Source organism: Bipolaris sorokiniana (assembly GCF_000338995.1).
Source record: "Bipolaris sorokiniana ND90Pr unplaced genomic scaffold COCSAscaffold_3, whole genome shotgun sequence".
Classification (NCBI taxonomy): Eukaryota; Fungi; Ascomycota; class Dothideomycetes; order Pleosporales; family Pleosporaceae; genus Bipolaris; species Bipolaris sorokiniana.
The window spans coordinates 2,375,437-2,390,948 of NW_006911897.1; the positions used below are offsets into that span (position 1 = coordinate 2,375,437).

Here is a 15,512-nt window from a genome sequence, read left to right on the forward strand (position 1 = left end):
AAAGGTTCGATGATATCAATTGCTCCTAGACTAAATAAGTGTTTGGATAGTGGTACAGGCTGAATGTAGAGCAACAACTGAAAATATCAGTTCGGCCCTAGCTTCGGATGGTTAGGATATCCATCGTTGGTCCAGCTAGCTTCCCTCTCGAAGCTATTTATAACGAGACTAGTAGAGTAAACAAAACTACCTTCCCGCTCGTAAACGGCTGGCTTTAGCTACTCAAGCATCTAGCATAATGCCAAGGCGATGGCCAGGTGCTGACAATAATCATCGTTGTCTTTTTTGACCGGGCTTTGGGTGGGTCACACTCGCAGTCCCAAGGGAGTCCTCGTCAATCACTTCAAGTTTTGTCGATTCGAATTTGGTCACCAGATCGTAAACATCCGTGCCTTTGACTGCCGGTAAAAAGGTTTTGTTGTCAACATCCTTTGATGTAATCTTGTTTGAAGCAATCTTCTTTGGTGGTTTGGGTCTCTTTGAAGGCCGTTCTTTACTGCTGTTGGTGGGATCAAATCCAAAAAATAATGCTTTGGACTGTGAATCAAGTACTGAATCGGACGAAGTCTCAGGCACGGGTTTCGGCAATGAGATCGAAGTTATGCTGCTGCTGCTGTCGTTGCTGAAGTGATATTTCGTTGGCCATGGTAATCCAAAAATTTCGCCACTTTTGGGATCCTTCTTGATTTCTGATCTGCGTACAATCTGTCCTGACTTCCGAGTTTCATCCTTGGGCTTACTGTCAAAAAGGCTGCTTCTATTTTCCTGGGTTCTGGGTGCTAGATTAGGTGATTTTGCGCTCCCGTTATGAGTTTTGGAAGAAGATCCTTTTGGAACATCCGCTCCATTGGTGGTGTCTGATCCAAATAGGCTAGGTAAATGGGGTCGGGGAATAACTTGGGGGCTCTGCCGGGAGCTTCCGGATTTGATATCTAGTTTTTTGACGTTAGGCGTGGGTACATCGAGGCCTGGAGAATTCTGCGCGTCTATATGTCCACTTTTTTGAGCATTCTTAGTAACTTGAGAGATGGCCATCTGCAGTCTTGGCTTCAAAAGGCGTGAGGACCACGTGTGCATATTTCTGATGATAGCACGCAATGATGCAACTCCCCACGTCAATTCTATCGACGTTGACCAGATACAAACCATGCGCTACTAAGTGTCAGCGGTAGGCAAGAATTCAGATAAGCTTCTCTGACCTGTATTGGGATTGCAAATTCTTTTGACTTATCCTGGTATGCAAGCCAAACCTTGACGACAGGACCGACGCATGTGAAGGCAATAGCAGGAGGTGGCTGTAAAGAGTAGCCATCTGGAGCTTTGTTAAATAATTGTGCTTGAAGATCGAGAGCAGCAGAGACGGCATTGGCTGCTCGGCGAAAGCATCTTTCTTCAGCAACGTCATCGGTATCTGGAACATCTTTCTCGACTTCCACAATGGCCCAAGGGAAACATAATCGGGAAGAGTTCTTCCATCTCCTCCCACTAGCAAGTGCTGTTTCTTTCTTGAGCTTAGTTGTTGGCGCACACGCTATACCTTGCTCTACAAGTTTCATCAAAGATTGAACTGAGAATGACTGAGCAAGTTCGTCTCGCGCAAATCCTTTCATGTTGCTTGTCGTTGAGACCTGAATTGGAAACACATACGTTAAGTCCGGCTTAGGCTGTCCACGTTTGGGCGCCCAAAGACTTGATCTCACGAAGTTTTCAAAATTACTCCATGAGATATTTTCGGAGCTATGGCTGGATATTAGCTCTTTCTGATAAAGAACGACAGGGCGGCAACTTACACCAACCAGTCATCTAATGCGGAGCTTACCGGACGTCAGTTTGTAACAATTAAGTTGATATGCAAGATGAAGTACATCCGAGAGGAGGGAGAAACCGTACCTGAATCCAGATTGCTGAAGTGCCTCATCACTGAATGGTATAAATATTTTACTCTTCCAAAACATCACCCATTCCTCTACCGAGTTGCCCGCTATCTTTCGTGCACTCTCCGCAATGTTTTCACAATCTTTGAGAATTTCGAACGACTTTGATTGGCCTTGTATGCGCTCGTAATGTTTGACATGAACGAAAGCATTTTCAGGGGGGCAAAGACACCAGCGTGGGCCGATGCACACATCGCCATACGCGACCTGCTCTTTCTCAAGTACCTTTTTGCAGTCATCAGGTAGCATTTCTTCCATAAACAAAAGTCCCTCACGTACTGCATCGACGTGTTCGGGAAATTTTCGGGAAGCATTTTGTGTGTCTGCATAGTTGGCCTGGTAGACATTTGGTTTGTAGTAAATGTTGTGGAGTCTGAGATCTGCCCTGCTGATGTCTCTGCCCATGGTAGAATTTGAATATAAGAGTAGTAAAGCGATCGCGTGAGATGTATATGAGCGAACTGATGATTATTTGCTTCTTTTCTGCCTTTGGTTTGAGATACTGCAATCTCCGCTCCCAACGGCTAGTGTGCATTGTTCAGGGGCTAGGCACTGACCATGAGATTGCACGTGACTTGCCGCTGTGAACCGACGCCTACTGCGACGTCGATGCGCAATATTTGGCCAGTAAATGAAAATGAGATGTATGCTTCATATCGAATGACATTGTATTGAGTACAACAAGCAATTGTACGTAGCAAAAATACACGGCGTCGCAACTGTTCTTCACGCTCTTACGTTCCATTATATAACACTGCCGTGCATTCTTCCCTTTTCATCATACAAGCACCTCAAAGCAAGCCACCTGGGTCATTATAACGCCTGAGGCAAGCAACGAGATATACTAAGGCTCGCATTGAACCTGATGGTATCATGTTAGCGAAGTGGCGTTCATTGCAGCTTTAGCTGCATATTACAATCAATGCCTTTCAATTCAGTATCTTCGGTATGTTATACCTGATAAACGAATGTGCTAGATAGACGACTCTTCAATTCAACCCCACCGTCGAATCCACGCGTGCTGTTACCGACGCCCTAGCAAAGATACACTGCAGATTGCTTCTCGCCTCATACCTACTAAGCTGTCACCCTCAAGCGCTAATCCAAAGACAGGCTGTAACACAGAGCTTTTGGTAGTACCTATTATGGCCCCCCGCGCGTAGCTTGTTTAAGCGCTCCGCTTTGGAGTCGCACACATGAAATGGCATTTATTAGAACTCACAAGATCTTCATGGACCCTTCTTAGGCTAGAAGAGATGATCTTGGCGCCCTCTACTTGAAGACGTGACCCATTGACAACCCCTCCGTTGTTATTCTGACCTACGACGAGAACCACATTGACATGCTCAGTGTAAAGTAGGTTGCTTAGTGGTTAGGTATGTGATTGGCTCATCCAACATGGAGGGTGATATAGTACCGAACTTTGAGGAGGGGCACGTGGCTGATCAGGTTGCAGTGTGATGCAGTATGTAGCTGTGCCGTGTCGCTCATGTACGGAGCTTGAGGGTGGATTTGTAATTATTTGGATGTGATTCACTATTAACAGGTTTGTAGTCATGCAAAGGGAAAACACATTAGTACAGTACTAAGACAAAAGTTTCCCCTCGCTAACCGAAATCGGCCCATCACCAAAGGTTGACGGCTGTGCTTCCGCCACCGATATCTCCACCAAAACTGCATGATTTTTAAATCTAATAAATGTAATTGATTGCTATATACTAGTATTTAGTTTAATAACCTCGTGCGGCTCTACAGGCAGTAAGGCGTCGCGGCATTAATACAACTAGAGTCTGGATAAGGCTGCTAGGTATCCTACGCCAGCACTCTTTTAGAGCCCTACAGAAGCCATCCTACTATTCCTAAGTTTAGCTGTAATTATAGTATTCTAGATAGAATCAATACATGTTTCGTTTAAGGGTCCACTAGAGGTGCTTAATAGGGTTAAGATCTAGTAAATAAGCCGGCCAGTTGAGCGGCGTGATGTGGTGTTAGGTAAGAAAATTTTAGACTATACTAGCGGTGTGTGTGCGCGCGTTATCATGCATAAAAAGCTGCGAGGGCCGCCAGTGAGGTAGAAGACCTTATTCAAGAGTCTGGATGTAACTTTGGGCGCTGTAGCCACCGTAGGGAGCATTAGAATCCCTATCTATAATTACTAGAGGACTGCGTCGCCCTCAGCCACGTTCATCCACCCATATAGCCCCCTACACCATCTGCCATGGGCCCTAGCTGGCCTGAGCCTCTATAAGCATTCTGCGCTTCTATTTCTCTTCTAGATACCGAAAACACTACTCCTGTGTAGCGCCAGATCTCTTTTAAACTAAGCATTTATCTAAGAACTTAACTATGCGCCGATACTAAGGAAAACTACGGTACTGACATGCGAATCTATAGCGCTAACGAGCATGCTAAGGGGTCAGCTTAGGTCGTTTTTTACACCAGTATTTAGATAAGTTTCGTTTTTTAAGAACCTAGTATAATGTTTTATAGCTAGGGGCCTTCGAAGAGGTCCCATCTGGGTGTACGAAGACGGCTATCTTAGCTAGCTCTTTATATAGAATCTTAGGCGAGGTGCGTGCTGCGCGATAGATAATCTTCTTCTAGTAACGCGATAGTATTTCTGGCCGGCCGGAGCGAGGTTTATCACATACAGATCCAGTCTAGTGGAGCTTATTATATAGCTAACGGATAGTAGATGGATCCTGGTTGAACCGCGCTGCTACATCTTTGTAGCTTGCGCCCTCGTCTAACATCCCGGCAGCGACATTACGTTCATCAACTGTTATATTTGGGCGACGGCGCACATTTTGAGATAGTTCACGGCCGAATTGGCGTGGTATAGCGTTGGTTGTGGGCATTCAAAGATATTGGATTGATTGGTGTCGGTGGGGCAGAGGAGCTAACCGAGGTGAAACTTAAGTCTAGTAGCTGTACTAATCAACTGTTTGACCTCATTGGCTGTAAGTACACTCTGCTCTTGGTCCCAATGCTGACTGTGTAATATTAGACAGGGCTAGTGAAAATACGCTTTAAATCCGAGGAAATTATAGCTAACTTTCAAAGAAAATCCTTTGTCTATTCTTTGTTCTTGTAGGATAACCGAACTAACAATCATTAAGACTGTCCATTTTTCCCCTCGACATTCACGTTATTCTTCGCCTTATTTCCCGGCTTACGAATGAAGAGCTATGGAAACCAGCAAATTGCTACGGCGATTTGAGTGCAACACACGCACTGTCTCCCATGCATAGATAGAAGCCTCCTAGAAACCCAATTTTATACTCACGAGTCGTGACTACCCAATGTTTGTTATTGCACTGCTCATGTTAAGGTAAATGTGGCGGGATCTTGCATGCATAAGTACGGACCGATGTGGGACAATGCATTCGGTTGGGGCGGGGTAGTAATGAGCTATCACGTTGGCGACTTTGATGATCGGCCATAGCAGAATAGTTTATAGGGCGGAGCAGTCAACTGGACGAGTAACAACTAGCAGATCTTCTTCTCTATGATCCCGGCTGTTTACATGCCAAGAGCCAGTCATGTGACATCCTTTATCTCTCAATCTTGACGCTTGCACCTGGAATGTCTCCTCGAGCAGACACTTCACAATGGCCGCCCGCAATCAATCATGGCTTCATCTGCTATTGGTATTATGCTCAATTCTAGCAAGTGTCACAGCAAAAACGTCGAAGCTGAGATACATTATGTATCTGACTGGGTAAACTATGCCCAGAGAGATTCCGTGTCTCAACACAGGTAACTGACTGCTTTCAGGCAGCACAATGTCGTGCCTGAGCCGCCTTTAGTCGAGAATATAACCGAAGTGGCTATTGCTTTCATGCGATCTGGCACTTTCAACAACCCTACGCAAAGCGAATGGCCGCTCTTCACTACTATAGATGAGGTCAGACCCAAGTTCGCCCAGGGAACCATTATTCAAGTTGCCATTGGCGGATGGGGCGACACGAACGGCTTCTCAACCGCAGCAAAGACGGACGAAAGCCGTAAGCTCTTTGCAAAAAATGTTCGGGCCATGCTAGATGCGACAGGTGCAGATGGTACGAGAAGCCCGGCAATTGAAGAGAGAGCATTCACTAACTATACGCAGGCATCGATGTAGACTGGGAGTACGCAGGCGGAAACAGTGAAGACTACAAGCAACCCGGCCACCTCAACAGCGACAAAGCATGGGAAATCGATGCCTATCCCAAACTCCTTGCCGAGATCCGCGCTGCCGTTGGCCCCAGCAAAACCATCTCAGCAGCCGTTCCCGGTCTCCCACGTGATATGCTCGCCTTCACAGCCTCCACCATCCCCAGCATCATAGCCTCAGTCGACCACCTAAACATCATGATGTATGATTTGTTTAATCGCCGCGACAACGTGACCAAACACCATACTGGCCTTCAACTCTCCCTCGAAGCCCTAGACGCATATCTCGCCGCCGGCGTGCCACCGGAAAAAGCAAATCTAGGACTAGCTTTCTATATCAAGTGGTACAAAACAGCCGCAAACTCTACTTGCAACACACATCCGATAGGATGCGCGACGGAACTCATGGAAAACCCAGTCACCGGCGCTGATTTGGGTAAAGCTGGTGCGTTTTCCTGGCACGATGCAGTACCTGAAGACTTATCTGCATCGTTTAACCGTGCGATGGAAAAGGGTGTGTATGATGAGGTAGGTGGTGGTCACTACTACTGGGATGCGGAGGAGAGACTATTTTGGTCTTGGGATACGCCTGGTGCTATTAAGCGCAAGATGCAGATCATCATGACGGAAAAAGGACTGGGAGGCGTGTTTGCGTGGGGATTGGGTGAAGACGCACCGAAATTTGAGCATTTGAGGGCGAGCAACGAGATGGTGGCTGCTCTGAATGAGAAACGTGGAGAACAAAATGCGAGAAGTCCTGAGAATAGAAACGAGCTATAGTAACAAACGTGCTGGGCACAAAGTATGCACGGAGAGGCAATAGTTAGATGAGAGAGCAAGGGCAGTGATACTGTCAATGATAAATTGTGGTTTTATAAACAACATTACAAGAATATTTACAGAGAACATAGGGTACTGTTCTACAGGAAAGGTGGGCTAATCAGCTCTATATGCCGCGCGTAACATGCTAGCTTAGTTCTGTCCCTGCTTGGCCTTGAGCCATGCGACGAACTCCTTGATGGTGAACTCCTTGGGGAGAACAGCGTCAGAGCCAGCACCAGCACCAGATCCAGCACCAGGAGCAGGAGCGGCAGAAGGAGCGGCAGAAGGAGTAGGAGAGGCAGGGATCACGGAAGTGGAGAAAGAAGACGGTGCAGCGCTGGGAGAAGCAACAGGAGCCTGTCCACCAGCCTGGTTCTCCGGCTTAGTAGCAGCAGGAGAGGGAGTAGGAGTAGGAGAAGGTGCAGCAGAAGAGGGCTTAGCAGCAGGAGTGTTAGGTGCAGCAGCACTTCCATCACCGATCTTGGTAGTCAGCTCTCCGTCCTCGATGTACACGCCGCTAAAGAACCAATCCTCGGCACCAGCAGCGTCATTGGCGCCCGGCAGCCTCAGGATACCGACGTGGAAGTCGGCGCCGTTGGACTGCGTGCTGGCGGTGAAGGGACCGGCAGTCTTCTTCAGCTCATCGCTGCCGGTGGAGTGCCAGAAGGTGACAGAGCCGCCGGAAAAGTCAATCTCGTAGGCGACGTTGTGCCACTCGTCGGCCTTGAGTTCGACATCCCATTTTGAGACGCCGCCGACGTGCCACTGGAGCTTGGTGTTTGCGGATCCCGAGGCGCCGTACTTGAGCTCGGTGAAGTGGGACTCGAAGAAGGCGATTTGGTGCTCGTTGGTGGCCGTGGGCTTGTTCTCGGTCGAGGTCTTGATGGAGAAGTGGTAGAACTTCTTGCCCTGGTTGATGGCCGCCTTGGTCTGGGGGATGAGCTCAGTGCGCAGCATGGTCTGGCCATTCCACTTTGCCGTCTCGTCGATGGTGATCTTGGCACCTTGCTTGGAAGCCTTGTCGGCGGGGTTCTTGAACGAAGCATCGAGGTTGACGTAGTCGGTCACGGGGCCGGAACCGTGGATGTAGTATTGGTAGGAACCGACGGGGTTGGCGAAGGACCATTTGGACAGATCGGCACTGGAGGTCATGTCGTTGAAGCGACCGTCCCAGACGATTTCTAGTGTCACCGAATTAGCACACGGGCTCCGAGTTTCTCATCTTTTTGTTGGCCTTACCAGCTGAGACAGCGCTGAGCAGCGCGCTCATGAGAGTAGCCTTTCCAAACATCTTGAGTATGTTGTTTAATCAAAAGTAAACAGAGACCAGCTGTAAGTGAGTGTGGAGAGAATGTTAAGTGAGTGTCTACTTGGGACGAAACGAAGGAATGAACGAATGAATGAATGGCCTCAGTGAGCAATGGAAACAAGACAATATAACGCGAGGCACTCCAGTGTCATATAAGCAGTACCTCGACTCAGTTCAAGCTGAGGCTTAGGCTTAGCCTACCGTCTCGGCACAACAAAGTGAACCTCAGAGTGGAATCGAAACGGCGGCATGGCTACATGCAGTATCGCGCGCGCTATAGCTACTCGCATGAACAGCTTTGACAGGCCGACCGATGACATGACAGCTGTTTGGTGGTGCAAACGCCGGTATGAAACGTTCGCGCTGGATGCACTAAACCGGAATCAGCGGAGACGGGATCCATAGCCGGCTTATCGGGGTATAGCGTGGGCGGGTCGATTATGGGAAGGATCTATGAAACGCTCCCTGCTCATAGCAAATTGTTTCATGGTGATTAGCGAGCTTTATAGAAATTGTATATGCACTGAGGCGGAGATTACCTTTTGGTTTTTCTTGCTTCTGCGCGGTGTTGAGCCTCATTGAACTAATCAGTTTTCGCAGAATTCAATAGTCTTGATGCCCGAAAAAGGCGTCAAGGTGGTATACATAGATTCTTTTAAGTTTAAAAGGAAGATCATGGTGAGATGAACGAGGGAAGTAGGTGCCGTCGCGTCTGGTGCCAAAGTGAATCAAGGCTAGCATGATGACAACGGGCCGGCGTTATTAGCCGGCAAGTTCCTATTCTTCCATCTTCTTGTTCTGCTGACGCTTTGCACTTGTTTCAATAGTCTTAGTGTTTCTTCGACATGTTAATTCTCCGACCTTGGCTGCACATCTGGGTCCCGACTGCATGGTGGTAGAGCGGATACCACATCCACGGATCGGGACTCTAACTCATTTCAGCCACCGCAAGTATCCAGCTCATTCTACCGCAATTCATTGGCTATGATTGCGGTAGTGATTTTGCATTTTTGGTATGCTATTATTGCCTAAAGTATCGTTGTGCAGCAGCTGTACGGCATCCTCGCAAGTATCCAGGGAACCGCAAGTGCTCTCTTTGAGCGCTATCAAGGGCGATGCGAGTAGTTGTTCCGGATTTTCTACCGTTGGATACAATCGTCGGTGCTAAGCACTTGTGTGTCAATGCCGCTGGCAATGCCAGCAACATGATACAGACTAGAAACAGGAAAAAAGTAATCTAACAGTATACCAGAGCGTCTCATACGTAGCCCTATTCTTGAGCTATGCATCTCATGGATTCATAAGGCCTACACCTATTCCGTCGATCCACACTTAAGATGAACTGCCTTAGAACTATCTACGCACATGTGGTTTTGACTAAGCATATTAGCACATTGTCAACATCACTACTGCCTCCTGATACCTTCTGGATGTTCTATAATCAAAGTCGCAACTTTTCTACAGCCGCTAGATAGCTGCAGTTAGGAATTCAGTAGGTCAGATCACCGTGTTAGTAATGTAGAACAAGTCTTGCTCTTGGTCCTCTTATCTAGAATCTAGGTGGAGAGAAAATAACGAATAGTCCGCTCGAGATTGGTCGTCTCATGGCACAAACTGTCGTGAAAGCGCAAAAAAGCTCGCTAACAAGTCCATTACTACTCACGAGATGTTTTGTTCCAACCTGTTGGTATTGATGTCAGGCCATGTGGAGAGATGATAGATTGATGGAAGCTAGAGCCATTTGGGAAGAATAGCTTAGACAGAGCCGATGGAAGTATATCCTCATCAGCCTATAGGAGATTTTTGCATCAATAGGATTAGGTAAGTAGTACTAGGGTTCTGATTCTAAGAACGATCAACAAGCGAATAAAATGCGGCTGAATGCAAGCGACAAGCCTTAATGTTCATGTATAAAGTGTTACTGGTTGTGGTTGTGATCATTGGCGGGTGGCGCACTTTCATCGGTGTCTTTAATTCCGTCTCTATTCGCCCATTAATGTTTCGCAAACATGTTCGGTATGAATATGGCATAAGTATGAGTGCGATCGTATACTTAGCGGGACGGCCGATGCCGCTATATCGTCTATGATGGACCCGTGCACGGACACATGACTGTTGTTCAACGTCAGCGAAGTATCATACTCCATATTCGCTCATGTGTTTATTTGGTAACTTTACAGCCCGCGGTCGTTGTGTATTACGTGTGTATACCTGATGGCATCAATACATTCGAGTCCTTGCTGGATAATATGATCTTCGATCGTTGCCGCCGGATGCGCGCTAGGAACAACAAGCGTCGAAGGACAAGACCCACATGGTAAGGCCAGGTGCCTGGAGAAACTGCGCTGTCTTGCCAAACACTCCGAGCTACAGCAACGGGTGTCCCGCATTACCTCAATACCAGCGACATTTAGCACGTTATTCGGTTGGGCAAAGTGCCTGCTCAAGACGAGGACCAGCCGCCATATGCAGTGTTGAACACGCACCATGGCCACGCCTGCACGCGACCCCGTACTTCCAAAACAGTCGAAAAATGATGTACCACCACTCCATCGCATAGGCATGCTGGAACTTTTGCACAAAGATACTCGCCCTACCTTTGTAATTGACACGAGACCAGAGAACGCCGACTGTCTGAATCCATATGTATTGGATTATTGGAATCCGGCCATGACCACTGCAGATCCTGAAGGCCTGTTGCGACACCTAGGCCGCAAAAGCATTGGGAAAAACACCCATGAGGAAGAATACCTGCCATTTACTCCATTCCAAAAATGGTGCCAGGAGCAAGACGCGCCAAAGGTGTCGTTTCCGTACCTTGGGTTCGACTGGACAAAGGTTCAGGTCGCTAATCGTTGGAACGTCATCAGCGGTGTCTGCGTTAGTATGCGCGCGAACAGAAGTAACTCCAACAGAAAGGCTCCCACAAAAGAGATTTATAACGCAAAGCCATCGCGTTTTGACTGGACAGATGAGGAAATATCTCCAGACCGACTGTCTCCTCATGCGGCATGGGCACGCAGTATCGATTGGTCCTCTACCCCTCTGGGCCCAATGCGCTCCTGGTCGTCTGAACTGCGCAGCTTTTGCAACTTGGTCATGATGGACCCGCAACCCGCCGTGATATTCTATGGGCCAGATCTCATCATGATATACAACGAAGCTGAGATTGGCCTTCTAGGAGGCTTCCATCCATGTATGGGAGAAAGTGCGCGTGTTGCACTTGCCTCAGTCTGGGGTGAATACTTTGAACCAATCATCAAAAAGAACCTTGCCGGAGAGACCGTTCAGAAAACCAACACTGCGATCCACATGGTACGCAATGGATACATGGAAGAAACGTACTTTTCGTTGAAGTTCATCCCAATATTGGACTCCACAGGTACTACCGTTGGCCATTACGAACCTTTGGTGGAAACAGTACGTTAAACCCCCTGTTCTTGCACTTTATAGATGTTTTGTGCTTTTTTGGTCTCCCTAGGGTTCTTGAAGAATGATTTTTTCCCTAAACTCATCCGAGACCACCACTTTAGATTCACACGACTGTGATCGAGAAGTTAGGCTTTGTCCCAAACTCTTTGGACGGAAGCGAACATATATGGTCATTTCATTTACCCTCTTACAAGCCTGCTAATGCCCACATAGACTGAAGAAGTGGTTGCGCAAAGACGCTCACGTACACTGCTTGAGCTGAGTGAAGAGATTCCAACCGCACGAAACTCCGATGCCTACTGGAATGTTGCTACCGAAGTCTTATCACGGAACGACAAGGACATGCCCTTCGTTCTTCTTTACTCTGCCGAGGCTGACACCAGCGGCTCTGCATCAAGTAGGACTCGATTTTCCGACAATAATCAACAGCATTGCAAACTTCGAGGCTCCTTTGGACTCCCCAAAGGATCACCAGCCGGTCCAGAGCACTTGGATTTTCAGCAGGACCATGGATTCACACCATATTTCCGACAGGCTCTTACAGCTCGAAAACCAATCATTGTACACTTTGACCAAGATCCAGTCGCTGCAGAACTTGTTCATGGTGTTGAATGGCAGGGGTTTGGAGATCCTTGCAAAGCAGCGGCTATCTGTCCCTTGAACCCAACTTCTTCGCGAGATAACATACTTGGGTTTCTAGTTATGGGGCTGAATCCGCGTAGACCCTTCAATGACACCTGTTATCAGTTTATTTTGGTTGCTAGCCGCTTACTTTCCACATCTCTCACATCAATCTTACTTCATGAAGAGGACATTGGGCGTCGGGAACAAACGATAGCCACCGCCGAAGCGATGAAGTATCAGCTCAGACAGCAACTGACGCAATCCCAGCTGGAGTCGGAGCGTAATTTGTCAAAGTTTAGGCGGTTTGCAGAGCGTGCTGACATTGGTATTTTTCTCGTCGATATGGATGGAGTTTATTCGTATAGAAATGAGGCCTGGTTTGAGATGTTGAGTCCAAAGAATCGCGATATCAGTCTTGAAGAAGCGTGGGACGAGATAGTAGATGACGACTTTATTGATATAGGGCATGCTAAGTTCAAGCAACTCATAGAGACTAAAGAGCACCAGTAAGATGCCCGTTTCCTGTGTTAACATCTAGCTCATATCGATTAGGTCTTTCGAACTGCGTCTCAAGAAGACATGGAATGCACCAAGTCAGAGTCTAGATGATACAATGTCCGAAAAACAGCCTGTGTGGGTCCTGACATCAATTTTTCCTGAGCTTAGCGACGACGGCGCAGTGATTGAGTTGATTGGTTGTTGTACGGATATCAGGTATTGGCCTTCCTGGTGCGGTTTCTACAAGGGTGCTTACAACTGCTAGTCAACAGAAGTGGAGTGAGAAGCTCCAAGCCACTCAAGCAGAGAGAGCTCAAGAGTCTAAGCGGTACTTCTGCACTCGCCTAACAATAGTTCTATTCTGACTGAATGTTTACAGGAGCTTGGAGAACTTCATTGACACTACTTCGTAAGTCTAAAAGGTGCGGCTACCTTATAGAAATGTGTACCATCTGACTTCAACCTAGACATGAGATGCGCAACCCTCTTTCTGCAATTGTTCAATGCGCCGACGTACGTAGGGATGTTACGCGAAGAGGGCTAAGATGCTGATTGCAACGCGTAGAGCATCATATCCACTCATAGGTCTTTTGGCGAGTCACTGGATTACCAAAAAGTCTATCGAAACATCTTGGAAACTACCATTGACGCCGCCGAAACCATCGTTCAATGCTCAAAGCATATGAAAACCATTGTTGATGGTATGTACCAGTCTGAGATATAATATCCTGAACCTGCCAATGTGACTAACTCTTCTAGATGTGCTCACCATATCCAAACTCGATTCTGGCTTGTTCGTGATGACACCAGTTGATGTGCAGCTCGAGTCTATTGCTAGAGACGCAGTCAAGATGTTTGAGGGTGAAGCAAAGTCAGCCGGCGTGGATTTGAAATTTCTGGTAGAAGATTCTTGCAAGAAGGGCAATGTTGAAATGGTTTCACTCGATCCAACACGAGTCTTGCAGATACTTATTGTAAGTTGTTGCCAAGCAATAGACAAGCACTTACTAACTGTGAAGAATCTCATTACCAATGCAATAAAATTCACGCGATTGGAACCTATTCGGAAAATAAGCGTCAGTCTAGGTATAACTTTCGAACGTCCGACCCATAGTGAACACGGCAAAGTGCTGTTTTCGCGTACGTCGGAAGCTTCAGAGGCGCAGACACTGCAGGCAGATTGGGAGAAAGGTGATATTGTAGGTTTCTTCGTATTGTAGGTTGATTTCTTTGCTAACACAAAAAGGTTTACATTATATTCTCTGTGCAAGATACTGGCCGTGGGCTAAGTGACGAAGAACACCAACTCCTCTTCACCCGCTTCTCTCAAGCATCGCCACGCACACATATCGACTATGGTAAGCCCTGACCTTGACGACTAGCTTCCCTCCCACTAACATATCCCAGGTGGGTCTGGTCTTGGCCTTTTCATCTCACGACGACTATCCGAAACGCACGGCGGCGCAATCGGCTTCGCCTCTAAACCAAGTGTTGGCAGCACATTCTCCTTCTATGTGAAGAGCCGCAAGAGTGGTATTCGCGCCAATTACAGCCGAAGCGAAAGCAACGCTGCAGTCAGCGTGAGCATACGCGCACAAGAAACATTGCTATCCAGCCGAAGTCGCAACGAAGCCACCGAAAATAACGATTCATGCAGTACCAGGGCCGTACCAACAGACATACCGAACAAAGACCTTCATGTCCTGATTGTCGAAGATAACCTTGTCAATCAACGCGTCCTCGCCAAACAGCTTCGCAACACTGGTATGCACGTTACAGTTGCAAATCACGGTGGAGAAGCCATTGAGCACCTCCATACAACCAACTACTGCGTCTTCGACGGGTCTGGCAAGCCTCTCTCACTCATCCTGATGGACTGGGAAATGCCCGTCATGGACGGTCTGACCTGCGTTCGCAACATTCGCGACCTGCAGAGCAAAGGCGTCGTAACGGCCCATGTACCGGTCATTGCGGTGACGGCGAATGTGCGGAGTGAGCAGGTTGAGGTGGCATTGAAAGCGGGTATGGACGATGTTATTAGCAAGCCGTTTAGGATACCAGAGCTCTGTGCTTGTATACAGAAGACGCTTAGGGCTACGGCGGGTGCATAGATTTCTTTTGTTTAGATTCGTAGCGTTGCATTGGAGAAAAGCAGAATTATAGACTAACTATTTCCTTTTGCATCTCCCTTTTTCCTTCCCAACTTGTCACCCACGCTATATCTGAAAGAGAGCATGCGCAAAGTCATTCACTATGACAGTAGATTCAATCACTCAGGCGCAAATATTTTGCATTTCTCAAGATCGTGGCATGCCAGTACACAGAAAGCTTGCAGACACAAAAAGAGGAAAATAAAGAAAATGAAGCGTGCACGTATGGCACTAAACCGTTTCTTTGCGAAGGAAACCCACATTAACTACAATATGTATCCTTGAAAAACTTCTAGTTTTCTGTTTCCAAATATAAAAAAAGACAAAAACATACAACAGCGGGGATTCGCCAGTGGTCACCCACCTGACTACTAGTCCGCCGGTCAAAGACTTAACGTGTGGAGAACGAACGGGATCCAGTGCTGTAATTTGCCGATGGTCGTATGTGAAAGAATTGCGTCGGTGGATAGTACATGTTATGCGTTGATACGTACCTCAGCAAGCTGATGTTGGACTTGATGGGTTTTTGGTGTTGTGCTATCGGATAATAATGTGCGCGTTTTTGTGTGCAGTTCAAGGAATGCGATG

General features: G+C 47.4%; 4 protein-coding genes across 4 annotated transcripts; 2 read left to right on the forward strand and 2 right to left on the reverse strand.

The window, feature by feature from the left end:
• Positions 1-208: 208 nt before the first annotated feature.
• COCSADRAFT_179364 (uncharacterized protein) lies at positions 209-2,339 on the reverse strand (the record flags this gene model as incomplete). Its single annotated transcript, XM_007699146.1, has 4 exons — positions 209-1,152; positions 1,200-1,737; positions 1,791-1,814; positions 1,891-2,339. The coding sequence occupies 4 exons, from the start codon at positions 2,337-2,339 to the stop codon at positions 271-273; spliced, it is 1,893 nt and encodes a 630-aa protein (XP_007697336.1). The 3' UTR covers positions 209-270.
• A 3,093-nt stretch (positions 2,340-5,432) lies between these two features.
• COCSADRAFT_34559 (glycoside hydrolase family 18 protein) lies at positions 5,433-7,004 on the forward strand. The gene is made up of 3 exons (XM_007698455.1): positions 5,433-5,655; positions 5,712-5,995; positions 6,046-7,004. The coding sequence occupies exons 1-3, from the start codon at positions 5,546-5,548 to the stop codon at positions 6,867-6,869; spliced, it is 1,218 nt and encodes a 405-aa protein (XP_007696645.1). The 5' UTR covers positions 5,433-5,545; the 3' UTR covers positions 6,870-7,004.
• Positions 7,002-8,548, reverse strand: COCSADRAFT_197512 (uncharacterized protein). The gene is made up of 2 exons (XM_007699147.1): positions 8,151-8,548; positions 7,002-8,092 (listed from the first exon to the last, which is right to left on the reverse strand). The coding sequence occupies exons 1-2, from the start codon at positions 8,200-8,202 to the stop codon at positions 7,062-7,064; spliced, it is 1,083 nt and encodes a 360-aa protein (XP_007697337.1). The 5' UTR covers positions 8,203-8,548; the 3' UTR covers positions 7,002-7,061.
• Positions 8,549-10,459: 1,911 nt separating this feature from the next.
• Positions 10,460-14,956, forward strand: COCSADRAFT_137105 (uncharacterized protein). Its single transcript, XM_007699148.1, has 11 exons — positions 10,460-11,640; positions 11,866-12,782; positions 12,829-12,990; positions 13,040-13,102; positions 13,154-13,183; positions 13,242-13,287; positions 13,340-13,475; positions 13,534-13,748; positions 13,794-13,973; positions 14,021-14,132; positions 14,182-14,956. Exons 1-11 carry the CDS (start codon positions 10,708-10,710, stop codon positions 14,883-14,885), a joined length of 3,498 nt encoding a protein of 1,165 aa, XP_007697338.1. The 5' UTR covers positions 10,460-10,707; the 3' UTR covers positions 14,886-14,956.
• Positions 14,957-15,512: the final 556 nt, after the last annotated feature.

Excerpts from the sequence above, each read along its gene's own strand:
- COCSADRAFT_34559 (XM_007698455.1), top strand. The coding sequence starts at position 5,546 with ATGGCCGCCCGCAATCAATCATGGCTTCATCTGCTATTGGTATTATGC. Across the intron at positions 5,656-5,711 it reads TACATTATGTATCTGACTGG|GCAGCACAATGTCGTGCCTG; the intron begins GTAAACTATGCC and ends GACTGCTTTCAG. Across the intron at positions 5,996-6,045 it reads AGATGCGACAGGTGCAGATG|GCATCGATGTAGACTGGGAG; the intron begins GTACGAGAAGCC and ends AACTATACGCAG.
- COCSADRAFT_197512 (XM_007699147.1), bottom strand. The coding sequence starts at position 8,202 with ATGTTTGGAAAGGCTACTCTCATGAGCGCGCTGCTCAGCGCTGTCTCA. Across the intron at positions 8,093-8,150 it reads GCTCAGCGCTGTCTCAGCTG|AAATCGTCTGGGACGGTCGC; the intron begins GTAAGGCCAACA and ends CGGTGACACTAG.
- COCSADRAFT_137105 (XM_007699148.1), top strand. The coding sequence starts at position 10,708 with ATGGCCACGCCTGCACGCGACCCCGTACTTCCAAAACAGTCGAAAAAT. Across the intron at positions 12,991-13,039 it reads GGTTGTTGTACGGATATCAG|TCAACAGAAGTGGAGTGAGA; the intron begins GTATTGGCCTTC and ends TACAACTGCTAG. Across the intron at positions 13,749-13,793 it reads GAGTCTTGCAGATACTTATT|AATCTCATTACCAATGCAAT; the intron begins GTAAGTTGTTGC and ends CTAACTGTGAAG.